Source organism: Megascapheus bottae, chromosome 11, assembly GCF_031878675.1.
Source record: "Megascapheus bottae isolate mThoBot1 chromosome 11, mThoBot2.hap1, whole genome shotgun sequence".
In the NCBI taxonomy this organism is placed as follows: Eukaryota; Metazoa; Chordata; class Mammalia; order Rodentia; family Geomyidae; genus Megascapheus; species Megascapheus bottae.
In genome coordinates this window covers 12,283,918-12,310,977 of record NC_143519.1, presented here as the reverse complement: position 1 = coordinate 12,310,977, position 27,060 = coordinate 12,283,918, and the positions used below count along the sequence as shown (strand labels likewise).

At 40.0% G+C, this 27,060-nt stretch overlaps 1 protein-coding gene across 1 annotated transcript in view; it reads right to left on the bottom strand.

Moving 5' to 3' along the window:
• Nucleotides 1-26,808, bottom strand: part of Dct (dopachrome tautomerase) — a 33,693-nt gene extending 6,885 nt beyond the window's left edge. Inside the window, exons 1-6 of the mRNA XM_090341971.1 lie at nucleotides 26,323-26,808; nucleotides 17,335-17,634; nucleotides 13,409-13,509; nucleotides 12,678-12,844; nucleotides 11,545-11,724; nucleotides 9,941-10,076 (exon numbers count right to left, since the gene is read on the bottom strand). Of these exons, the coding sequence (XP_090198097.1) occupies nucleotides 9,941-10,076; nucleotides 11,545-11,724; nucleotides 12,678-12,844; nucleotides 13,409-13,509; nucleotides 17,335-17,634; nucleotides 26,323-26,617 (1,179 nt within the window). The 5' untranslated portion in view covers nucleotides 26,618-26,808. The remainder of the gene's footprint in view (nucleotides 1-9,940; nucleotides 10,077-11,544; nucleotides 11,725-12,677; nucleotides 12,845-13,408; nucleotides 13,510-17,334; nucleotides 17,635-26,322) is intronic.
• Nucleotides 26,809-27,060: the final 252 nt, after the last annotated feature.

Here is a 27,060-nt window from a genome sequence, read left to right as displayed (position 1 = left end):
AATGCTATGAGGGAGAATCTGCTCATTCTCCCCGTGCGCTATTGATGGGTTGCAGAATACCAGTGCTGGCATTGTCTTCACCTTCACACAGTGTCTTTTCTATGGGCAGATGTTGATGGCCAAGTTTTCTCTTTTTGTAAAGACATCACTTGCTGTGCTTTAAGAGTGATCTCCAAAACCAATGTGATTGTGCTAAAAGGTGGACCTGTAAGGAGGTGTCTGGATCATGAAGGTTTGGCCTCATAAATGGGTTCATATCATTATGGTGGGAACTGTTACTATGGGAGTAGTTTGCTGATTTAGAAAAACAAAAGCATGATATTTAACTTGATTTTCCTTTGTCTGGGTTGTGCACACTGACAGGCTGACTCTCCTTGGCCCCCATGTTGTCAAGCAGCACAAGGCCCTCACTGGCTTCTATGTCATGCTCTTGGACTTCACAACCTGGTGATCATGAGCCAAGAAAATGTCTACTGTTCATAACGGACCAAGACAGTGCCATTTTGTTATTGCAGCAGAAGGTAGACTTAGCCTTGTTTTACTCATCTTGGGTTAAGAGCTACTCTAAACAAATATGACCTCATCTTATCTAGTTACATCAAGAAAGACACTGTTTCCATACAAAGTCATTTTCAGAGTTATTAGAATTAAGATTTCAACATCTGAATTGGGTCTGGGGATATAATTAAAACCATAAGATTATTGCCCCAGATTACAACTAAACTATGATTATATATAATTATGAGCATAAATTTGAGTCCCAGAAATATATTTCTAAAGTCAGAGTTCCTGAAACACACCCATCTTCTGCTATTCAATCATATTGTCATATAATTATTAATACAATCCCCAGGACCAAATGGAATAAGAGAAATGAGTTTAAAATCATGCTCTCAAGTCTAATCATCAGAAGAAAGCACAGTGTTTGAACTAGGAGTTGTAAGTCAATTCTTAACTTTTCAGGTACTATCTGAGCCCAAGTTAGAGATGAAATTTTTATTGGAAAAAAAAAGATGAGAGACTCTTAGGACAAAAGGAAGATATGGCTAGGCTCAGTGGCTCACATATGTAATCCTAGCTACTCTGGAAGTTGAGACCTGAGAATCACAGTTCAAAGCCAGCCTGGGTACTAAAGAATGTGAGAATCTTATCTCCAGTTAACCACTAGAAAAATGGGAAGTGGAGCTGTGACTCAAGGGGTAAGGAGGTGGCCTTGAGCTGAAGAGCTCAGGGACAAAGCCCAGGCCCAGAGTTCAAGCCACATGACAAGAAGAAGAAGGAGGAGGAGGAGGAGAAGGTGTTTTTGTGCTGTGGGAGGAGAAAGAAGAATTTTTGAAAAGTAAAAATTCTATTTGAAATAGAAAAGGGAAGGGGGAAAAACAAGATAATTGGGAGGGCATGATGAAGGGAAATGAGGACAAACACATGAGAAGGGGTATCAATGTATGAGAAGGAATACACCTACTACCTGGCAAATGTAACTGTAACTGATCTACATGTTATCCCGACAATAAGAAAGAGAGAAAGAAAGAAAGAAAGAAAGAAAGAAAGAAAGAAAGAAAGAAAGAAAGAAAAGTAAAATTCACCAAGTACAAAGAGTAATTTTAAAAAGATAAGAGTAGGGCCGGGAGTTTGGCCTAGTGGTAGAGTGCTTGCCTAGCATGCACGAAGACCTGGGTTCGATTCCTCGGTACCACATACCTAGCAAAAAGCCAGAAGTGGTGCTGTGGCTCAAGTGGTAGAGCTCTATCCTTGAGAAAATCCAGGGACAATGCTCAGGCCCTGAGCTCATGCCCAGGACTGGCAAAAAAAAAAAAAAGACAAGAGTAGAAAACAATTCATAGGGACTGGGTGGTAGAGTGATTGCCTAGCATGCGGGAAGCCCTGGATTTGATTCTTCACTATCACATAAATAGAAAAGGCCAGAAGTGGCACTGTGGCTCACTGTGGTAGAGTGCTAGCTTTGAGCAAAAGAAGCTTAGGGACAGTGCCCAGGGCCTGAGTTCAAGCCCCAGGACTGGCAAAAGAAAAAAAGAATGAACAAAAGATGGGGGGGAGAGAAAGTAATTCATAATCTGGAGACATAAAGGAATAGGGGAAAATAATGAGGAGAGGCAACAACCTCAGAACCTATAAGTTATTATATAATAAATAATTTACTATGAACCATATAAAAAGTGCCCAATTTACAGAATGCTATTTTTAAAAAGAGGCCACATATGATAAGAGATGCAAAGAGCTTCTTAAATAATATGCTACAATCAATAATGTACACAATGGCTAGAAGGAGAAGTCACAGAAACCCATAGAAAAGGCATTTTTGTTGTAGTTATGGTCAGTGCTCCACCAATGAATTACTCTCAATATTAATTCTATCACCATTAAACACAAGGTGAAAATGTACTTGGTTAATATCTCTGTGAGGCCAAGTGTCTTTCCAGGATAAAAATGAAAGTTAAATAAATGCATGTTTCTATTGTCTTTGAATATTTTGGTATCGGAAACTGAGCCTTTAAATGTTTCAAAATTTGTATATAGACCTATGCTACTTCACTCAAAAAAAAATACAGATAAGGAAAGGAAATGCACGAAATTTCAACTTAGAGAAAATAATAGAGAAAATGTAAAAAAATGTTTATGTAATCCTTGTTTTAAAAAAGCAATCAATCAGTACATACTGTATACACAGGGATAAAGTAATTAAAATATAAGAACACATGCTTCTCTTTTCAAGATAACTGGAGCATAAAGTTATTACTGAAGGGTTTACTTTAATGGCTTGAAATTCAGATTCCAGCCACAATAAGGAAATGAGTATTTCTGCACCTGGAGAAAAGAAGCTATAAAAGTCAGAATCTAGCTGAAAAATATGTGCGTATTACCTAGGTAGGATCAGAATACTTTGTGCTTTACATGAAGAAATGCTCGACATCTCTGGCCATAAAAGAAATACAAATCAAAACGACTCTGAGATTCCTCACTCCAGCTAGAATAGCCAGGATCAAGAAATCTAATAACAACAGATGCTGGCGGGGATATGACCAGAAGGGATCACTACTACACTGTTGGTGGGAATGTAAACTCCTTCAACTAGTATGGAAAGCAGTATGGTGGTTCCTCAAAAGACTAAACATAGAACTCCCCTATGACCCAGCAATTCCACTACTTTGCATTTACCCAATGGTCCAGAGAAAAGGATTATACTAAAGCCACTAGCACAACCATGTTCATTGCAGCAGTATTGACCATAGCAAACATATGCTGTGGTACCATATAAATATGGTACCAACCCAGATGCCCCTCAGTTGATGAGTGGATCAACAAAATGTGTTATTTATACACAATGGAATTCTGTGCTGCCATCAGAAAGAACGACATTGCCCATTCGTAAGGAAATGGAAAGACTTGGAAAAAATCATATTAGGTGAAGTAAGCCAGACTCAAAGGAACATAGGCTCAATGCTTTCCCTCATTTGTCATAATTAGTATAAACCTTGGACTCTACTAGCAGAGGATTACAATAGCTCAAAATCTAGATACATAAGGCCATATAGGATGGGGCTAAATGAAAGGACCTCCAGGATATAGAAACAAGATCTATATAATGTGTGGTTGTTGTTCTTAATGTACTAGGTTATTTCTCATCTCTTTTGTTGTCCCTTATTTATTCTCATATTGTTACAGTATCTTACCTTGTTATCTGTTATATTATATATACATTTATTTGTTTATTTGAAATAAGAAAGAGAATGGGGAAAACAAGAGGAGGGGAGGAGGTGGGGGAAGGCAAATGGGGACAAAAACATGAGAAAGGGTATAAATCCTTGTGAAGTAATATACCTTCTATCTGGTAAATATGACTGTAACCCTTCAATTAATTACAATAAAATAAATTTGAGAAAAAAGAATAATTTGTGTTTTAGTCCACTTACAAATGTAGTATTTCAGGTTTAAAACTAACTTGTGAGCTGTATTGTGAATATTAACTACTCAACTTATGAACTTCCTAGCAGCTAAGAAGGTAAGAGTATTTACAAGCTATTTACCCAATCTACTTTCTAAAAGAACATCAAAACCACAATCACAATGAGATGATACCTCCAATTGGCTGGAAAGAATATAATCAAAAGCCCAAACACAATAAGTTCTGGTAAGATCTATGGAAAGGGGAACCTTAATGCAATGTTAGTGTGGCTAAGATGGAGACTCTTCAAAAAATTAGAAGTAGAACTTCAGCAATCTCACTCCTAACTATATATACAAAAGAAAAGAAGTATGTCAATGACAGATCTATCTATACTCTCTTGTTTACAGTAGCACATGCATTATCACCAAGACAAAATTCAGCATAAATATCCATCAGTTGAATGGATTTTAGAAATGTAGGATAGCACACAGTAGAATATATTTCAGTTATTTTAAAAGGATAATTTCCTGTTATTTGCAATAGCATAGATGAATCTGAAGGCAAGATGTTAAGATGAATTAGATAAGCACAGTAAGATAATTACTGCATGATTTCACCCAAGTGTGTGTGTGTGTGTGTGTGTGTGTGTGTGTGTGTGTGTGTGTACTGGTGTGTGTATTATATTGAGGCTTTAACTCAGTGCCCCACACTGTTGCTTCTGCTCAAGGCTAGCATTCCATCATTTTTTCTCTATCAGACTTAGCTCCGCTTCAGCTTTTTGGGTGGTTAATTGTGGATAGGAGTCTCATGGACTTTTCTGGTTGGACTAGCTTCAAACTATGATCCTCTGATCACAGTCACCTGGGTAGATAGGATTACAGAAATGAGCCACTGGCACCCAGCTCACCCAAATAAACTTTTAAGAAGAGCAGCTTTAGAAATGGAGAAGAATATGACCCAGTTTCCTTCTTGGCTACAAAGTTCATTTCCTGATTTGTCTTTCTGTTTTTACCTTGTAGAGTCAAGGTAGCATTGCTTAGCATTCCTAGGTTTAATCTTATTTTCCATGATAAATTTGTCTATTTGCTCCAATTATCTTAAGAAGTATTAGAATTTCAGAGATTAGTTCAGAGATTGTCTTACATTTTAATGGTCTGCTTTTCTTTATTCCTTATTTTAATCATACACAACTTTATACTTTGCTTGAAGGGATTTCATAAAATAAATAAATAAATGTTGCATGTAATATATTTGCATGAATTGCCTCATGATTTTGAACCTCTGGGAGCTATAACTCTGTTGACTAAAATGCTTTAACTTAAATTTCAATATGCAAAAAAAAATCAGTTGAGGCTGAATTGACTTCAATATAAAACTTTTTGTAAATAGCCTGAAGTATATTTCAAAATCAGTTGCAAAATATTAATCCTCTATGTTTTCCAAAAAAAGGTTCTGGCTTTTATTTTGTTATATATAGATGGTAAAATCATTGTCCAAGAAAAACAAAATTCTAAATGTCAAAAATATTAACAATAATAAATAATAAAGGTGAACATGATTTTGTATTTTTGAACTACAAGTAAGTTATGAAACTTCCCAGCTATCAACCTGAGTTCTCTCTTAGGGAAGGAAAGGGTGACTAAGAGAATTTCTAAGGAGGATAAGGGCAGGAGGAATGAGAATTCAAGGCTAGCCTGGGATACACAGCAAGCTCTTGCCTGAAAAGAAAGAAAGGAAAAGAGAGAAAGGTAAATAAACTATTTTTCATTTATTTTTCAAGTCTGGGTTAGCAAACTAAAAGCTGAGACTATTAATGACATCCATGAAATAAGCAAAGAAATTAGCACAGAAAATTACTATCTGGGCTCAGTACTTTTTTTTTTTTTTTGGTTGGTTGTGGTACTTGAACTCTGGGCCTAGGTGTTGTCCCTGAGTTCTTCAGCTCAAGGCTACCACCCTTCCCCTTGACCCACAGTGCCACTTCTGGTTTTCTGGTGGTAAATTGGAGATAAGAATCTCACAGACTTTTTAGTGCCAGGGCTGGCTTTGAACCAGATGCTCCTCAGATCTCAACTTTCTGAGTAGCTAGAATTATAGGCATGAGCCACCGTACCCAGCTCACTACTTTTTTTCTAAACAAAGTTTTCTTAGAATACCACATTCATTTTCTTATGCATTCTCCACAGCTGTTTTCCTGATACAGTGGCAGAATGGAGTCATGCCCATTGGCCTGGAAAGCCAAGAATATTTTCTACCTAGCTACTTCCCCACCCCACCCCCAAAAACTGCCGATCTCTAGGCATTTTGTAGGCTCTGCCCAAAGGAGGAGATAGATTTTGTGATGTTAAAAATAAAATAATCCGTGTCATTGTTTCTTTTAGGAAAAGTTTGGGGTATTATCTTCAATTGGTCAGTTGATTCTATAGTTCTACCATACATTTTCTAATACTAGACAGCTGAGAGCGGTGGCTCACGCCTGTAATCCTAACTACTCAGGGGGCTGAGATCTGTGGATCAAGATTCAAAGCCAGCCTGGGCAGTAAAGACTGTAAGACTCTTAACTCCAATTAACCTCTAGAAAACTGGAAGTGGTGTTGTAGCTCAAGGAGTAGGGTGGTAGCCTTGAGCTGAAGAGCTCAGGGACAGCACCCAGGCCCAGAGTTCAAGCCCCATGACCAACAACAAAAAAAGTATTATGACATTTTCCTTATGAATATGGATTATGCACACAAATTATATAGTTGAAAAATGTTTTAATAAAATTATATTTACTTAGATATGAAATGCATAGATAATATTTAATATATACACATATAAATTACATGATATCTATACCTATAGAGACAAATTGATAAATAACAGAGAAGGCAATTATCAATAATGCTTGTCAGAAGCCATTCATTGGTGGCTCATATCTGTACTTCTAGACTCAGAAGGCTGAGATCAGAAGATCACAGTTGAAGACAGTCTAAGCAGACAAACTGAAAAGACTCATTTCCCACTAACTAGTAAAATATGGGGATGTAGTTCAAGTGACAGAGTACCAGCCTTGAGCAAAGAGGCTCAGCAAGTTCAGGTCTCAGTAGTGGTGGAAGGAGAAAGGAAGGGAGCGAAGGAGGGAAGAAGGGGAGGAAGGAAGAAGGAAGGGAGGGATGGAGGGCGGGAGGGAGGAAAGAAGGAAGGGAGGAAAGGAGGAAGGAAGGAAAGAAGGAAGAAGAGCCTGTTATAAGTTGATGGTTGAGATGGGAGAATGATCTGAAGTATCAAGTCGGAACCCTTGAAGAGACAGGCATCCTTCAGGTGTCAATGGTGGCTGTGGGGCCACTTGTTTAGTTTGACACTTGTGAGAGCCCTGTCATTTATTGCCTCCACACAAATCTGAGGAGAGAAATAGCTTTCAGGAGGAAAGGGGCGTTCTGCCATCTCTTTCCCTCGTAGAGCTTCCTGAAGCTCTCCCTTACCTTGCTTTAATTTATCTGGGAACTTCAGAAAACTACTTAGGCCCAGGAGACACTCCTTCCTGTCACTAAAAAAGGCCAAAGGCATGGCAAGCCACAGTTCCCTCCCTTCGCATTTCCTTTATTGCATCGTCCAGTTCCGTAGAAACAATACATTCCCTTTGAAATCCCTCTCATTTTGTGCTGGCAGTCAATTGCCTTAGGATATGACTGTGTGCTATGAAAAATAAGATAAGGAACTTTAATTAAGGTCTAGGAATTCAAACATAACATACTTCTCTAATTCTCTCCCACTAACTACATTCAAATACATTGCTACTTCTATGAGAACTTTGGTGTTTCTGTGGATGGTTTCTAAGGCAGCCTTGGATTATCTTGATGATAAGCACAACACTCCCCCAGCACAAGATCAGATCTTCTCACCAACACTGGACAGGGGAAATCAGAGGCTGTGCATTGCTGCGAACATTCTCAAGATTCCGTAAATCAAGGCTACTTAAAACCAGCTTGACTTGCCACCCAGAGTTTCTTCCACAATGCTTTGTAGCATGCCAGGAGGTCAGAGAAGCAAACTGCTCTAAACCCATGATACTATTAACCGAAATGCTCTTACAGATTCCTATATTGACGTCCTAAATTGTCCGGGTTTTCAGTCCTTCGTCCCTCCCGACCTGCAAGAGGGACAGAGAGAACACGCCCCAACCAAGACGAGCCAGAAGGGTCGGCTGATGGCCCCCAGCCCTCTCTCCTCGGAAGACAATCAGATGCTTCAGGAACTCATTTATTGAGGAAGTACGTTCAGTTAGTATAGGATGCATGAGCCAATCAACACAAAGGTGTGCAGGGCGGTGGGAGGTAGGTAAAGAAGGGGTCTCAGGTACTGTCTGAGAGAGTGGAAGTGTTCGGGGCCAATCCCAGAGGTAGCCTTACTTTACATCACAAAATTACAGCCAAGCCTTCCTACCAGGTGACAGGCAGGTTGGGTCCCAAAACCAGGAAATGAGCACTGGGCCACGAGGTAGGCCTTCTTTTCTACAGCATAGGTTTCCATTTCCCTGATGTGATGTGCCCTACACTAAATTTTGATGTACGTGCATTTTGAAGATGGGGGCCTGTAAAAAAAAAGTCATAAAAGTCATTACTGAGCCCCTGATATTATATGATAGTGTTTGTATGAAAAAGCGCTACCTCAAAACTAGACAAGTGACACTGGAAAAATATCTTCCAATAAAAATGCTCTCTTTTTAGCTGAGGCACCAGTGGCTCACTCCTGTAACTCTAGCTATTCCGGAGGCTGAGATCTGAGGATCACAGTTCAAATTCAGCCAGGGTAACCAGTCTGGACTCTTATCTCCAATTAATCACCAAAAAAAATCTCAAATATAAAAGGTTTGGAGCTGGGAGTTTGGCCTAGTGGTAGAATGCTTACCTAGCATACACAAAGCCCTGGGCTTGATTCTTTGGTGCCACATACACAGAAAAAGCCAGAAGTGGCACTGTGACTCAAATGGTGGAGCACTAGCCTGGAGAAAGCTCAAGGACAGTGTCCAGGCACTGAGTTCAAGCCCCAGGACTAGGAAAAAAAATGTTTTGGCTGGATGACATTAATTAAAGGCTTCCAAACAACATGACCCCAATCTGGATGATCTATCTTCAAAACTAGAATAGTTTACAATGCTAAAGTTTACACTTCTACAATCAATTTTTATCTAATTTTCCTTTTGTAGAAATGGGACTCAACCACACCAAAGTAGTTGATTATACTTGGCAGGTTAGAGAACCAAACGCTGCTGGTCACCACGGCTCATGGCAGAATGAGCTAGAAGAATCATAGTCCCAGGCCAACCTAGGAAAAAAGTTCATGATAGTTTAACTCAACCAAGAATTGGACATGGTACTACATATGGGTCATACCTTTCACCCCACTATGTGAGAACTGTAGATAGAGGATTATGGTTCAGTCTGGCCTAGATAAAAAATAACCTGCAGATAAAGGACTGGAGGCATGGCTCAAATGGTGGGACAATGCTCAGTACTGCCAAGAAAGAAAGAAATCAAGACGACGGACGGACGGAAGGAAGGAAGGAAGGAAGGAAGGAGAAAGAACAAAAGAGAGAAAGAGAAGAATAAAGGGGAGAAAGAAAGAAGAAAGAATGAGAGAGAGGAATGGAGGGAGGGGGAAAGGAAGGAAGGAGGGAGGGAGGGAGGGAGGGAAGGAGGAAGGAAGAAAGGAAGGAAGGAAGAAAGGAAGGAAGGAAGGGCAAGGGACAAAAAGAAACCATGAAGTTCCTCTAGAACTTCATGGTAAATTATGATATCATTGTACTAATTTGTGATTCACCTCTGGATTGTAAACTTCTGTCCAAGATCATCTAGAAGCAACCATCCCTGACGCACAGAGCATACAAATGCTATCCAGCCATCCCAAGGGTGTGGGTTAAAAGTAATTTTGCATGTGCAGACATCACATTGTTGACAGAGGATAAATCAGTACCAAGCTCTGATTATTTAAAAACAAATTGATCCAATATATTTTCTACAATTTTTTTCATCTTTTCTGCATCTTTGAACATACCACAAAAACAGGATCATTGGCAGCAGAATGTGGCAAAGCATTTGTCCCATTCAGGAAAGAGTGGACCAAATTGTGTAGGCTCATAACTTGAGAGTCCAGTGTTCCATCCGCTTTATCAAAGCCTTCCAGGGCATTCCTGAGAGAAGCCAGCATATCAATAACAACCGACAAAAACCTGACTAAAGTTATTTATTGGCTCCAGGCTGGGTCCTAGCTAAACTAAGAGTTTGCCCCCATGGAAGTGCAATTTTGGTTCAAGTGGTAGAACCCCAGTCCTGAATGAAAAAACTAAGGGACAGTACCCAGGCCTTTGAGTTCGAGCCCCAGTGCCAGCACCCCCCACCCACGTAAAAGAAACTCAATGATAATCTTCTATCAGGGAAGGGAGCACCTACTCAATGCTACTTCTGAACATATTCAGTCATCATATGGCATCTCCATAGGATATTCGCTATCTCCAATAATACCAAAAATTGCTGTCTGGGAACATACTCCTAACTTAAATCTAAAGGAAATACCATGAGTTTTAATGTACGTTCCTTTATAAAAAGCAGTCTTAAATGTCACTCTTTACCAACTACTGACCCCAACCTTGAGGGTTGTGAGCACACACTCCAAACCCTGCTAAAATTAGCACAACTTCTGTACCTTGCCCCTACCTGCAAGTTATATAATTAACAGGGAGGGGAAGGGGACTATACAGCCAAGTACAATTCTAGACACCACCCCTCTTGGTAAGCCCCATTCACCCTGATTAAAACATTGTTTCTTCTATACATATTCCTCAAAATTCTTTCTTGGGTGGGAGAAAAATAATCATTGGCCTTTAAATTTTGGATATAGGAATATGATTAGTGTGCATTAATTTGAATTGAAGTTAGTCTGTATAACTTTGTAGAGTTCAGATAATCCTCATATTAAAGATGACTGTTGATAAACTTTTAATGTCAACATTAAAAAATAAGAAAGAAGGCTTGGCAGGGTGGCATATGACTAATCTCAGCTACTCAGAAGATAGAGATTGGGAGGTTCATAGTTTATGATTAACACAGACAAATAATTAGTGAGATCTTAACCAAGACATGCCAACATGGTAGCATGTGAATGTAATTCCAGTTATGTGGAAGGCATAGATAGAAAACTTGTGGTTTGAAGTCAGTGTTGGGAAAAACTGAGACCCTCCCTATCTGAAAAATAATAAAAGCTAAACAGGGCTGTGGTTATAGCTCAAATGATAGACTGCCTACCCAGCAAATATGAGGGCCTGAGTTCAAGTCCTTCTACTACCAGAATAAAATACAATCAGCAAAGAGCATGTGCATTTTTAAAGTACTACACTTTAAATGTTCAAAGAGAACATGTATATGGATGTCAAAATTATCAAAACAAAAATGGTTTTCAATAGTCTGGTTAGAAGTTGACAAAACCACACTATTAGTTATAGGTGTGTTGAAGGCTTTCCTGACATGAATCCTTTAATCTCTCTTATTAAGCACATTTACATTTCTTAGCTTTGTATATCTCCAATGCCTAGAGTTCTCTCCAGTCTACTTAAAACACAAATGTGAAATGTTAGGTATTGTAGAAGAGCTCAGAGCACCAACCTGAAGCTGAAAGTAGAGTTTTGAAAAAAAGGAGGATTGTCAAATTTCTGGAGGGACAGACAGTCTTGAATGCTTTGGAAGGTTGGCAATCTCTCGCCATTTCTTCCCACTTGATTTCTTCTCAACAACCCCTCATAGGTTCCGTTACACAGAGTGACCCGTCGGTTGTAGTCATCCAAGCTAAGATTTAGAAGATTTAAAATAATACATCTTCATTGGTGTTATCGACTTGGACCCAGGCTACAATAAGGATCATCATAATAAACATCTTTATTGTTTACCTTACAAGAGTCAAGACAGGTGGTGAAACATTACTCTTGAAATAATCATGGACACTTGAAAACTATAGACATATAAAATGTGAATGCAGCAATAAAGGAGACAATAATCCTATTCCACTGAAAAGACAACGACAGGATCTAGAAGGCAAGATGGTGACTCCTACAGTGTTACTGGAATCTGGTGTGACTAAAAACAGAGCCCAGCCAGCTGTGGTGGAAATGGCTATGTAGATGAAGGGAGCCATTTCAAGCGCACAGGGTAAACCAAATGAAATTACAGGAAAGGTTTATAAATATTGCTGCTTGCTATTGGTTGGCTACTGCACGCTACATCTATGTACTGAAGCATTACACTGTATCCTATGATTTACATAATTCTAAAAAACACTTTTTTTACACAATACTTAGAGCTTTTATTGTTTAAAATGAATAATACAAACATGGAACATTGGAGGGAAATTATAGTATTATTAAAATAAAAACACTTTTTTTTTTAAATGAAGAAGCATACACTGGAGGCATGGCTCTTGTGGGAGAATGCCAGTTGAAGGCAAAACAAGCCAAGCAAGGACTTGAAGACCCTTGTGCCACCACATACACACACACATACACACACACACACACACACACACACACACACACACACACACACAAAGTAACCAGATGCTGGTAGCTCACACTTACTTTTTTATTAAAAAATGCAAGATGTAAAAATGCCACATCCCACTGGAAAATTGTTACATGGAAACATGTCCACCGGGTACATCAGAGAAAACAGAAATAAGGGAATCTAATGCCAATCCTCTGACATAAGACAAGCCAGTCTCTCCTAAGTAGCATATATGTCATTACCTGTTGCAGACAATTTCCCAGCTGGAGAATCTTGAGTTTTGACTAATCAGAGTTGGGTCATCTTGTCTTGCTGCTCCCAACAGCTGGTCTGTGCACACATCACATTCATTCCTCCCAGTGGCAAAGTTCCAGTAAGGCAAAGCAAAGGACTCATTACCAATGAGTCGCTAAAAGCAAAGGGCAGGTACAGTCTGTTGATTATGCAGCAGATACAACAAGAAGGCAGATAAGCAAAGACTGGTGTCCCCATCAAATGCCTAGGAACGTTAATGCATCAAATGAGCAACACCAAACAGATGAATGCAGTATGGAGAGAAATCCTGTCATTTGCAACAAAATAGGTGAAACTAGGAGATACAAGGCTGAATGGAATTAATCAGATATAAACACATACTGAATAAATACAACATGATCTCACTTAAATGTGGAATCTAATAGCTAGAAATCAGGAAGGGAGGTTAGAAGATGAGTCAGTCTAGCAACCACATATACTACATGAGGACTACTGTTTGTAATATTTTGTGTACCATTCTGGTGATTTGCCAAAAGAGTAGATTTTAGACACTCTTAAAATACACACATATTAAGTGACTTATGTGAGATGTTGAGCATGATACCTTTTATAACTAATTGTTACTTCACTATGAACACCAAGACATATACATCCAAATATCACATTGTACAATATGTATTTTTCAGTTAAGAATATTCAATGTATAGTTTTGACCAACCTGGAGATCTCTTTCCAGCCACAATAAATGGTAGCGATGCCAGGTAACAAAGGCAGGCCCTTGGTGTGAGAAATCAATGGCCTTATATGGACGGCCTGGTCCTAAAGCAATTGGGAAACATTAAAGATCACAGAAGAGAATATTTAAAATAGCAAACCTTGCCTAAGATATGTCTCTACAGCCAATAACTTCATGATGATAAAATAAAGGTTATTTGTGTCTTCAAAAGCAACAAACCATTTTATTCTTTGGGAGGGTGGGGGAAGAGTACAGAACTCAAGGGGAAAAGGGTGAAAAAGTGCAGCAATGAAGTTAACAATGGAAGTGAACAATACAACTCAAGAGGAGAGACAGGAGGGAGGGACTGCCAAAGAATCACAGAGAAGAAGACACCGTACAAAAGGAAGGGTACTCATCACTTGATTCATGTAAATGTAACCCCTCTGTACATCACCTCTATAATAATGATGAAGTTAGTTTCGAAAAAAATATCATGACAAAAGAATTTCAAGAAACAACCCAGATGTCCCTCAGTTGATGAGTGGATCAACAAGATGTGGTATTTATACACAGTGGAATTCTATGCTGCTGTCAGAAAGAACAATATTGCCCCATTTGTAAGGAAATGGAAAGACTTGGAAAAAATCATATTAAGTGAAGTAAGCCAGACTCAAAGGAACATAGGCTCAATGGTTTCCCTCATTTGTCATAATCAGTAGAAACGTTGGGCTCTCATAGCAGAGAGTCACAATAGAACAAAAATCTAGATACATAAGGCCATATAGTATGACCCTAAATGTAAGGACCTCCAAGATATAGAAACAAAAGCCATATAATGAGTGATTGTTGTCCTTAATGTACTATGTTATGTCTCATCTGTTTTGCTTTCCCTTGGTTATCTCATATTGTTACAATATTTCACCTTGTTATCTGATATATTTTATATATGTTTAATTGGTTATGTGAAATAGCATAGGGAAGGGTGGAAATCAAGATGAGAGGAGGGGGGGGGGGAGGGAAATGAGGACCATGACATGAGAAAGGGTATCAATATTTGTGAAGTAATGCACCTTCTATCTGGTGAATATAATGTAACCCTCTATTAATTACAATTTTTTAAAGAAATGAAGAAAAAAAGGAATTTCAAGGGCCAAGAGATTGACGTAGTGGTAGAGTGCTTGTCTAGTATGCACAAAGACCCGAGTTCGATTCCTCAGTACATATACATACATACGTACATATAAAAGCCAGAGTGGTGCTGTGGCTCAAGTGGTAGAGCTCTAGCCTTGAGGAAAGCCCAAGGACAATGTGCAGGGCCTGAGTTCAAGCCCCAGGAATGACAAAAAAAATTCAACTGACATTTTTTAAGTTAAAATCTCTTTCATCTCTCAAAAATCTGACTTTTCCATCTAGGATTCTCCTAGCAGAAGATCACAATAGCTCAAACACTATGTACATAGGGTCTTATAGGATAAGACTAAACAAAATGAACTCTAAGATATGGATACAAGAGTTTTATCTTGTGATTATCGTTCTTAATGTACTATGTGCAGTTATTTCTTTTCTTTTGCCCTTATGGTTAATCTCATGTGGTTAATTTACCTGACTTTGTTACTTGGTATATTGTATATCCACTTATTGGTTGATTTGAAATATGGAAGGGAAAGGGGAAAACAAGATGATTGGGAGGGGGAAGGAGGGGAAAGTGGGACAAAAAAATGAGAAGGGGTATCAATATTCGAGAAGTAATACATCCACTACCTGACCAATGTAATCCCTGTGCACATTACCCTGACAACAAAATACAATTAAAAAATCTGACTTTTCACAAGGATCCAGAAAAAAAAGTTCAAGTACTTTCCCTATTAAAAGATTTGTTATATATTTAATGTTTGGGGAGGAGGGGTTGGCTGGGGAAAGGGGAGTTACTAGGGCTTGGACTCAGGGTCTTATGCTCTTGCTTAGCTTTCTCTAGCTTTTTCTTACTCAAAGCTGGCACTCTACCACTTGAGCCATATTTCTACTTCTGGCTTTTTGCTGGTTAGTTGGAGATAAGATTAGCACAGATCTGTCTGCCTGCTGAGGTTGGCTCTGAACATTGATCCTTAGATCTCAACTTCTTGAATAGCTAGAGAAACAGATATATGCCACTAGTGCCTTTTTCCCCCACTGGGATCAAAAGGAATTTATAGAATATAAATTTAAACCAACAATGCATTAAGGCAAAATTCAGTGCCTAATGCTGTAGATTAGTAAGACCTAAATGAAATGTACTTTTAAAAGACATTTGTGCCTTACAAATGCACAAATTTAGAAGGGCAGAACTAAATAATTACATAGCACTATCACCCCCCACAGAGTCCTAATGCAGTCTTTATTCAATCAAAAGTAATTTCCACAGATTCTTCTCCACCCATGTATCCATCAGTTCCAAATACTAGCTGACAAGCATAGTCGCTGAGACCAGAAAAGAGAAAAATACATTCAAACCAATTTAGTTGGCCACTGGAACTGCCAATTTTAGTGAGATGCTTTGGGCAATTTAATGCCCTCTTTACTGCCTGTTCCATCCTTCTTCTCCCTTTCATAACAGCTTTAGATGCTTATGTAGAAACTTTAGGTAACTTTAGTCCTTTCTCAAAGTATCTATAATAGCTTCAGAGAGCTGAAAAGACATGAATATAAATTTCATTCCTCAATATGACCAGAAACTATACTTTTCCTCTTGAGAGACTGCCCTCTCATAAAGTAACAATTCCTCAGAAAGATGACAGGAAAACTATAAAGGTTTATAGTCGGAAGAGCCTCTTTCCTTATCTATCAATAAAGAAAGACAGATGCTTACCTATGAGGCAGGTATTAAAAGACAAAAAAAAGACTCATACCAAGAGCAGAACTGTTGTCTCTGTTATTGGAGGCAGAAAGGTTTTTAAAACGTTTTTTATCTAAAGCTAAAGTTTCCAATTTCCCCACACAAAATGATAAGGGAGGGTCAAAGGCTGGAAAACAAGCCATAAACACTAAGAAGGGAGGCCTTAAGTGAGAATCATACTACTCCAGGTGAGCGCCATTGTCTTTATTCTCTCTGACCCCCCCACCCCCCCAAAAAAGAGCACTCTAAAATTAGGAACAGTTGCTAGAAGAATCCAGAGTAATTCCCAATTCCCCTGTAACAACTAATAAATAACTGACCTGTTTGATTAGTGTGGTTGATAACAAACCATCTCCCGTTCTCAGTCCTATCCAGTCACCAAATATTTTAGAATCTGAAAGGGTTCTCAATATTTTCTCAGCATCACTTTCATTTTGCCCTTTTTTAATGCATCTAATACCACCCTAGTCCAAAAGGCCAGGTAGGGGAAACTGTCTTGCTATGGTTCCATGTATGCTTTTCTTAAACGATAAAAATAAAAATAAAATAAAATCAGGGATTCCTAGTAGCGCCTATGTGGACTGCAAGGGGTTATCTAATGGAAAGTCTAGATGTTGGTGTGACAAGATACACACTTCCGACATAGATATCAATTGTGCACAGGCTCGGCTAATTTCTCTAATTTGAGGAAGGGGTCTCCCAGGCCTTTCATGGCCAGATTTAAAGTCCCCCTCCCTCTGGAATCTAAAGGAATTTGTCTCCACTTCAGCGAACATGACCTTGAAGATTAATTGCTTCACAGAGGACAGTTTAGGCTTTGCACCAAGAACATCAACCAGAGACGTCTGCAGCCAACACACAGAAAAAGGGACATCTCCATTCCAACTGCAGGCAAATCTTCGGTAATTCTACCCACTGGCACAGACCAACCGATTCCTGCCTTGGAGTTGCTTCCTTGCTCATGAACTTGAGTCAAGTGACTTTCCATCCCATGCCCTCCACCCAATCACAAGCTTTTAACAAGTATGCCTGAAGCCAAGAGGGGGAAACCCACCTAATAATGTATCCCTAACGGAGTAATAATGAAGCCACACGAAGAAGTCGTAAATGCTGCAGTTGGCGATCTGGGGCTGGGTCCCATTGGGCCCGAGCAGGCCCAGCCAATGCTGCGTGGTGATCACATAGTCCGGATGCACCGTCTTCTTGGCCAGGTCCAGGGCGTTCAGGAACTGGTCCCGCTCCTTGGGCGTCAGAGAGTGGATGTCCTTCCTCACAGTCAGGGGTTTCCTTCGGTCACAGTTGGAGCCGGACCATCCAAACTTGCAGTCTCCACAGTTGTAGCCAGCAAAGTTTCCTTGGTGATAGAAAGGGAAAAGGTGGAGGAGAAAAGATGGTGAATGTCCGTTGGTATAAATGCCTGGACTAGAATTTGGGGGTAAAGTGGAAGAAGACAGCCAAATACATAAAGTGAGTCAATTGCCAGATACATTGAAAGACAAGTCCATTAAAGGGGAAAGAAAAATTTTAAAACAAGGAGGGTGGCGGGTAAAGTCTTCAGGAGAAGCAACACTGCTGCTGATAGCCCTTGATTATAGCCTTCATAAGTGGGGCACTGAATTTCTTCTAATAAAGCCAAAAAAGAAGAAAGTCCTTTTCCGCCTCCTAGACTCTTCTCAAAACCTAAATAGAGCCAGCACTAGAAACTCCCTTGAAACAATCCCAGTAAAAAAAAAACAGGATATGAAATGCTCTAGAAAGTTCTATAGAAATCCTAACAAAGAAACAGAATATGTAATGCTCTAGAGGCTTCCATAGAAATCCCAGCAAAGAAACAGGATATGAAATGCATTGCAAGTTATTGGCAGCTTAGCTGTGTCACCTTCGAAATGAATGCACTCAAGGCCAAACCTCCCGAAACTCAGCATGTGACTGTAATATTTGGAGATTCTGATCAGCATGATTAGTGTCCCTTTAAGGAAAGGAAATAGAGACAAAGACGCACATAAAAGTTAGACTGTAGCAAGACACGGCAAGGAGATGACCATCCCCAAGCTAAAGAGAGCGAGGTGTCAGAGGACACTAATCTTGCAGAAAAATGTTCTTAGACTTCAGCCTCCAGGGCTAGGAGGATATACAGTTGATGTTTAGGTCACCGAGTCCACAATAATGTGTTATGTAGTCCTGGCGGATGAATGCACATGCTCCAGGGCCTCTTTAAAAGTCACAGGTCTGTCCCTTTCCTCATCCCCTCCAGGCCCCACCCAGGACTGATCAGTAGCCTCGATGTTGTCCCTGAGCCCTGTTGCCTGTCCCCAGTGCCTGGCACAGAACCATTTGTTGATTTAGAGAGAGAGAGAATCATGTACATCAGTGGAACTGAAATTAATAAATAAACAAGCAGGTTTCCAGGAATGCAAGTGGAATTCAACATCAAAAACATGGGTTTCTCTCACAAAGGAGACAGCATTAAGACCAAAAAAAAAAAAAAATCAATGATGGCTGGCAGGTCATAAAGGTGAATTAGCTACCATCACAGCAGCAAGTGAAAAAAATTGTGCAAGTTTCACTGTCAGCCATTCTGTGTCCTTGATTTGTCAATGCCCAAGGGACAAGGACTAGTGCTATCCAGTTTTAAAATATCCTAGGTTGGCTTTCAATAGCTCGGAGTCTTTCAGTGTGCCTTTGACTTCTTCATCTTCCCTCTTAGCCTTTCTTCCTAAAAGCCTCCTTCCTGGGCTACCTGCTCCCTCATCAAGCCTCATGATGGAGCTTCATCATGGACTTTTGCAGTGTTGGAGATGGAACCCAGGGCCTCATGCATGCTACACAAGCACTCTGCCAATAATCAATGCCACCAGCCCCTGTTCTACATGTCAGGGTCAGCTGGGTCTGAGCTACCTCATCTCATAAACCTTTCACTTACATCGTCACACCAACTGCTGGACTTGCAAACTCTATACCTAACTCACTACAGATGCCTGGGCTTGGCCTTGTATGAAATAAATGTATTGAATGAATGACAGAAACATAAAGCAGGTATCGGATAATACCATAAATATGATTTTCCCTCATCTTTGAAGATAAAGCAGGAAAATCAGTCCCTGTAAATAACTTGAATCAAATAAGTTGTATGACCATAAGGAAGAAAGAGATGGTTGTTTGAATCTCTAAAAAAAAAAAAAGAATCTTTCAATAAACAACACTTATTCTTTACCCCCCAAAAAGAAAAAGGCACAAACTTCCTGTTCTGTTAACCTGTGTATGTCTGTGTGTCTGTGTGTCTGTGTGTGCATGTGCGCACACACACACACACTACTACTTCAGATACTTGTGCTGTTGCTTGGCTTTCTTACACACAGCTCATGCTCTACTACTTGGGCCACATCTCCAATCTAACTTGTTTGATTATTTGAAAATAGTCTCTCAAACTTTTCTGCCTGGGAAGGATTCTAACAACAACCCTCAGCTCTCTACTTCCTCAGCGGCTAAGATTACAGGTTTGATCCAATAGCACCCAGATTGTTTGATGGCTAAAGAAATTTTCATTAAAAATATAATAGACACCTCTGTAATCATAGCTACCCAGGAAGCTGAGATGTAGGGACTCTTATCCAATTAGCCACCAGAAAACCAGAAGTGGTGTTGTGGCTCAAAGTTTTAGAGTGCACCTTCAGCAAAAGAACTTAGGGACAGCACCCATAAAGGACAAAAAAATTAAAAGTTAAAATAATAAAAGGAAAGAAAGAAAAGGAAAATACAACTGGAAGAAAGAGCTCAATAGAATATTTGATTGGATTTGGGAATTTTTTTTTTTTTTTGCCAGTCCTGGGCTTGAGCTCAGGGCCTGAGCACTGTCCTTGGACTTTCTCAAGGCTAGAGCTCTACCACTTGAGCCTCAACACCACTTCCAGCTTTTTTCTATGTATGTGGTACCAAGGAATTGAACCGGGGTCTTTGTGCATTTTAGGCAAGCACTCTACCACTAGGCTAAACTCCTGGTCCTTGAGCTCCTTTATAACATGCAAAATATCTAAATTTTTTTGTGTGTGCCTAGTCCTAGAGCTTTATTCAGGGCCTGAATGCCCCTGAGCTCTTATGCTAGTGCTCTACCACTGAAACCAAGTCTGTACTTCTAACATTTTCTATTTGTGTGTTTGTTTGTGTTTGTTTAATTGGAGATTAAAAGTCTTATAAATTTTCTTGCCCAGGCTGGCTTTAAATCAGCCTCCTGAGTAGCTAAGCTTTACAGGCATTAGTCACCAACATCTGGCTTTTACCTACACTTAAATAAATAAATTGCTTGTATTTTCCTGATTCAGTAACATATGGAAACAAAAAAAAAAAACAAAAACACTTGGAAATTCTACTCCCAGCCTTAAGTTCATATTTTTTTGTGAATCTAAAGCAGCTCTAAAAATATTTTTAAATACTAAGGAACAATATTTCTAATGTTGCAACAATAAATTAGATACATTCCTATATTCAAAGGCATAAAGTCTATTTTTTAATTTGGGGGGTCTCATTGTTCAATCTGAATAATTCATAGCTTATGCCATAAACTTCAAGACTAAACTACCTCCTCTATTATGGTTTGTTTTGCTTCATAGAAACAAAATGATACGTAACCAATTGTCTCCTCATTTATTCCTTCAACAAACAATATACTAAACATGTACCTTAGTGCAATATTTGGGAAGGCTGTGTGTCCAGGGGTTTTTTTTTAATTTTTAAATTTAATTTTATTGTCAAGGTGATGTACAGAGGGGTTACAGTTACATACATAAGGTAATGAATACATTTCTTTTTTTTTTTTTTTGCCAGTCCTGGGCTTTGGCTCAGGGCCTGAGCACTGTCCTTGGACTTTCTCAAGGCTAGAGCTCTACCACTTGAGCCTCAGCACCACTTCTGGCTTTTTTCTGTGTATGTGGTACCAAGGAATCGAACCCGGGTCTTTGTGCATGCTAAGCAAGCACTTTAACCACTAGGCCAAACTCCCAGCCCTAATGAATACATTTCTTTCTTTTTTCTTTTCTTCTTTTTTTTTTTTGCCAGTCCTGGGGCTTGAACTCAGGGTTTGGGCACAGTCCTTGATCTTTCTCAAGGCTGTGGCTCTACCACTTGAGCCACAACTCTATTACCAGCTTTTTCTGTGTATGTGGTAATAAGGAATCAAACCCAAGGCTTCATGCACGCTAGGCAAGCACTCTACCACTAGGCCACACTCCTGGCCAAGATATATATTTCGTTAAGTCAGATTTCCTGGTAGTATCTTGCTTCAATTTAAATGAAGGGTAAGTAAGAAATGTTAAGAAGGGAGATATTTCAGAAAGGATGGTGTTTGCTTACTGGGAAATGGAGAGAGACAAATTTAAAATCAAGTATAGCAATCTCTCTCCTTGAGTAAAAATTGAATTTAGAGTCTGAGTCCTCTCCTAGCTTAGGATTGGGATAAAGACAAAAAGAACAGCTAAACACCACATGTACCTACATGCATAGCATGAGCCCAAACTCAGAAAGTTATTAGACTAAATAAGCTTAACGGCCACCGATTAGTGAATTTACAAGGAACTCTAAATTGCTTATTCCTTTTAATTAGAGATTCTATTATTTTAATAACAATACTTTATACTCACATAGGTCCTTTCATCTACAGAGCTCAAAAAAGATTTTACAAGTGTGGTTTCATCATTATCCCCATTTCAGAGAATGGAAAATGGAGGCATTTAGTCACTTGTACAAACAAGAACTACTCAGCCAACTGTTCAAAAACTATTTGGTGCTCAAGTTTTGTTTTGTTTTTTTTTCAAAAGCCCAGAGACATAGCCGCAACTGTCACATTCTCATAAATGCCAACTAGCAATGATTTAAATGGTAAATACTGAGTGCCAAAATCTCCTGAAACCCAGCTCATCCCAACAATTAAGTTCAGCATTTTTTTTAAAAAATTTATCTTTCTAGAAAATAGAGTTCTACAAGGAATGGAAACATAAAATTTAGGGTTCTTCTTCTTTTTTTTTTTTAACATATCACCATTTGCACTTACCTTTTGTTTATGAGGTTAAAGTTACTTTCACTATTTTCCCAGTGAAGTAACCAAAGTTAGGGCTACTGGCAACCTGATACCCAGAAGCATTCACATGTCCAACCTTAAGAAAATATTGAATGACCCAGAAGAGTCTTGGGGACTCCATTTGCAAGGAAAAAATCTTGGGAGTTTACCACCAAAGGAGGCATCTGGGGGCCTTAAGATCTGACTAAAGCCCTGAAACCTACCTGCTATGAAAAGCTTCCCTAGGAAGGCAAGCAAGTCACACTTTGAAGGAGAAAAAGCAGAAAGAGACATGTGTCTTGCTTTGGGTCATTTGACACATGATGGGACAAGATTGTTGTCAACACAAAGCAACTTTCTTGGTCTTGTATGACTTCATCTAGTGTGTTCAAGGGAAAAGTCCATGTAGCCAACCTAAGTGGAGCCATCCAAAGTTGATAGGAAACTACATCAACTTCCATGTATCTGCTCTATAACACAGTGCATACATTTAACAATAAAGGTATTGTACAAACTGGGCATTACTCAGGTGACTAAGATCTGAGGATCATGGTTCAAAGCCAGCCCAGGCTAGAAAAATCCATGACATTTTTATCTCCTATTAACCACTAAAAAGCTGGTAGAGGAGCTGTGGCTCAAGTGGTAAAGCACTAGCCTTGAGCACAAAAGTTCAGGGACAGTACCTAGGCCCTGAGTTTAATCCCCAGTCCTGGCACAAAAACGAAATTGATATTGTGCAGTTGAAAAATATGCTAACAGAGTCCATCTCATTGTATCTATTCTTTTTTTTTTTTTTGCCAGTTCTGGGGCTTGAACTCAGGGCTTAAGCACTGTCCTTATACTTATCTCAAGGCCTAGAGCTCTACCACTTGAGCCACAGCACTAGTTCTAGCTTTTTCTATGTAGGTAGTACCAAGGAATCAAACCTGGGTCTTTGTGCATGCTAGACAAGCACTCTATCAACTAGGCCAAACTCCCAGTCCCTGTATCTATTCTCAAAAAGACCAAAAACAAAACAAAAAAATATGAGCTACAAGGAATCTTTGGCAGTGACGTCTATTACCTTGATTGTGGTGATATCAACTCAAAGATAAACCTATGTCCAAACTCAGGAAATTGAACCTACTAAATGAAATATTTTGAAACCACCCATACATTACTAATGCTAGGGGAAACAAGATGGTCTATTAAATTAAATTTATACCACAGCAAATTTTAACTTGCTTTAAGAAAATCACACAGAGCCGGGCAGAAAATCACACAGAGCCGGGCGCAGTGGCTTGTGCCTGTAATCCTAGCTACTCAGGAAGATCTGAGGATCAAGGTTCAAAGCCAGCCTAGGCACAAAAGAACTAAAGACTCTTATCTCCAATTAACCTCTAGAAAATAGTAAGTGGGGCTTGGCTCAAGGGTAGGGTGGTAGCCTTGAGCTGAAGAGCTCAGGGACAACACCTGGGCCCAGGGGTAGGGTGATAGCCTGGAGTGAAGAGCTCGGGGACAGCACCCAGGCAGAGTTCAAGCCAGAGAGAGAGAGAGAGAGAGAGAGAGAGAGAGAGAGAGAGAGAGAGAGAGAGAGAGAGAGAGAGAGAGAGAGGGAGGGAGGGAGGGAGGGAGGGAGGGAGGGAGGGAGGGAGGGAGGGAGGGAGGGAGGGAGGGAGGGAGAGAGAGAGCGAGGGAGGAAGGGAGGGAGGGAGGAAGGAAGGAAGGAAGGAAGGAAGGAAGGAAGGAAGGAAGGAAGGAGAGAGAGAGAGAAAGAGAGAGAGAGAGAGAAGAAAGAATGAAAGAAAGAAAGAATGAAAGAAAGAGGAAACCCAGCTTCGGTAGACATGCAGTGGTGACACAGCAGGGCTTACAGGAATGACTTCTTACTGGATCACAGTATTTCAAATAAAGTATAATCTGTTTTGTTCTAAAGTAGCTCTTAAATTGAAAGAAAATTGATAGACATTCCCTTGGCTAAAAAAAATGACAAGCACCCTTTAAATATCCAAATGATTTGATATTTAACAAGCACCTCCATTGTCTAGCTCTTTCTATTCTTGCCTTTTAAAAAAATAAATGTGTGGCAGTAAATCAAAGTATATTCTATGCACGTATCCAAATGAGAACCTCCATGTTTTATAATTATTGTGCCATCATTTTAAAAGGGGAGATAAAATGTGCACTCTGGATTTGAAATAGGAAGGGGATGGGGACAAGTGATCATCTGTGATTCACTAAAATCTTTTCACCTAGAAATCTATAAATGGAGATATTCAACTTTCGAAAGTTGTGGCACTTTGTTATCCATTGACATAGGAGCCAATTACAATGGAACTGTGTGGGCGTTCGTGTGCTTGTGCGTTCGTGTGGATTTCACCTGCACAAAGAGCATTGCTGCCTTCCCTAGGCTGCAAACCAGGAAACCTTGTGCAAGAATGTCTACCAAAGCAAGTGCTTAATATACTGAGGAAACATAAACATATTCTTTTTTTTTTTTTTTTTTTTTTTGCCAGTCCTGGGCTTGAGCTCAGGGCCTGAGCACTGTCCTCGGACTTTCTCAAGGCTAGAGCTCTACCACTTGAGCCTCAGCACCACTTCCGGCTTTTTTCTATGTATGTGGTGCCAAGGAATCGAACCGGAGTCTTCATGCATGCTAGGCAAGCACTTTAACCACTAGGCCAAACTCCCGGCCCAACATAAACATATTCAATGCGCTATGAAAACGTTTTCTCACAAGAAGTATCTAAGACATAACTAAGACCTAAAAATTCCTGTGACTCACATAATTGAAAATATACTTGCAAGGGTTACGGACATTGGTTCAATGCTTAGCTAGCATGGGTGAGGTCTTGGCTTCAATCCTCAGTGCTACAAAATAAGTAGGAATACATTATTTACGTAAAATATATGTGTATGTGTACATATATTGATCATAAAGCCAGAGCATTAGCATTTGAGAAGAAAATTCGCCATTCCTACATCAAAATTGCCAGCCTTTAATATCTTCTCTCAGTAAGATTTTACCAGCTCACTTCTATTTTCTCCTTAGGTCTAGCATCATAAGAGAGTATGAGAAGGGAAGTAAAATGTAATTTAAATAGGAACAAGTCTTATGCAGACAGCCACCAAAGAATGGGGATTGAGCCAAGCCGCTGCCTATGTTTTTGTCTTTCAAATGTCCTGCCAGGCTTTATCATTGCTCTGCACAGCTACCGGAAACCAGAAAGGAGCCTGATTGATTGGAGAGGATTTGAGTATGCCCAGAAGAACAGAGACACAGAAATGAAACAAGATTAAAAAAAAAATTTACGTTAAAGAAAACAAAAACAGGTGGTTAGTCAGAGCAGAATCCCAAAGAAGGACACAGAGCAAATTTTGTAATGTCCACTTCAAATTCATACAAGGAGCCCAGGGGATTTGTTACTGAATAACAAACATCTTTCCCTCCCACTTCACAGAGGAAGCTGCTTGGCCATCTCCCCAACTGAAGCAGAGGCCCAACCGGCTAAGTCCTTCTTTAAACCAGGATGATGAGCCCGGGTTGAGGTTTGTCCAAACCCTGAGAAACGCCAGGACAGTAGAACACCTGCCTTCCGTCTTTGCCTGGCAAACCGCACCCACACATGGGTGGCTGGCAAGTGCAAACCCCACGCCTCTTGAAAGGACTTGTTCCATTTTCAAAGCACACTCTCCAGTCCTTAGTCTCCCCTTCCAACACGCAAGCCAAAGGTATGTTGTTGGCACGCGTTCATTACACCGGGCCTGGCCCAGGTAATAGGTATTTAGTTTTCAAAGCTAAGTAAATGTATGGGAGGATGGGAAGAATATAAAGTAACCAGGATCTCAGCCTCACTGAGCACCCTTGCTACGAAAAACACAACAGACTGTGGCCTTTCAAAGCCTGGTCTAATAGTCTCTGTCAACAGTCTCACCTCTCCTTTAGAAGGGAGCTGTTTGCCTAGCCAAGCCTAAGCTCAGGGCATGGGCTGGGTCTCCCGGGACGAGCCTCACCTGTGCATTGACATGTCCGGTTGAAGAACTTTCTGGGCCACTGTTCACGGTCATCCTGGTTTCGGAGGACATACGGGCCACTCCAGGGCCTGGTGTCTGCTCGCACTTCAGTGCACTGCCCCCGACCCTCCTGAGAGCCACAGACATTGGCTGGCTCCACACCCAGTGGTGGGCAGCACTGCTTGCTTACCAGGCTGCCCAGGGTCATGCAGACCCGGGGGAACTGTGCCCAGGCTCCCGGGAGAATTCCGCAGCCCAGGCAAGCAAACAGAAGCCCACACTGCAGAGGACTCATGGCTCTATGCTTGAGAAAACTTGCAACAGCCTCGCCTCCTTCAGGTCTGGCTTTTCTCGTCTTCTGTTCTTAAGTTCTTTGAGCATTCATTCACTCGGGTCCTTTTTTTGTTCTTTTGGTATTCTTTTTTTGTGTTATATTCCTCTCCTTTTAAAATCCCCACAAAGATCACAGAATCTACACATGTGCAAGTGTGTACCTGCTCATGCACACGCTATGTTATGCGATTCAAATAACTAACAAATTTAATTTCATTAGAAACGCCTCTAACAGCCAAATTTAATGAGGGCAATGCTTCTTGCCATCTTCCCCCCACCCTGTTAAATCAGGCTTTGTCTAATTGAGTTAATTTACAGAGCACTCCAGTCATACTGCTTATTATGCTGGTATTTCTAAGCCTCCTCTTTCCCTCCTTAGCCCTTGACTTTAATTGCCTTGAACTA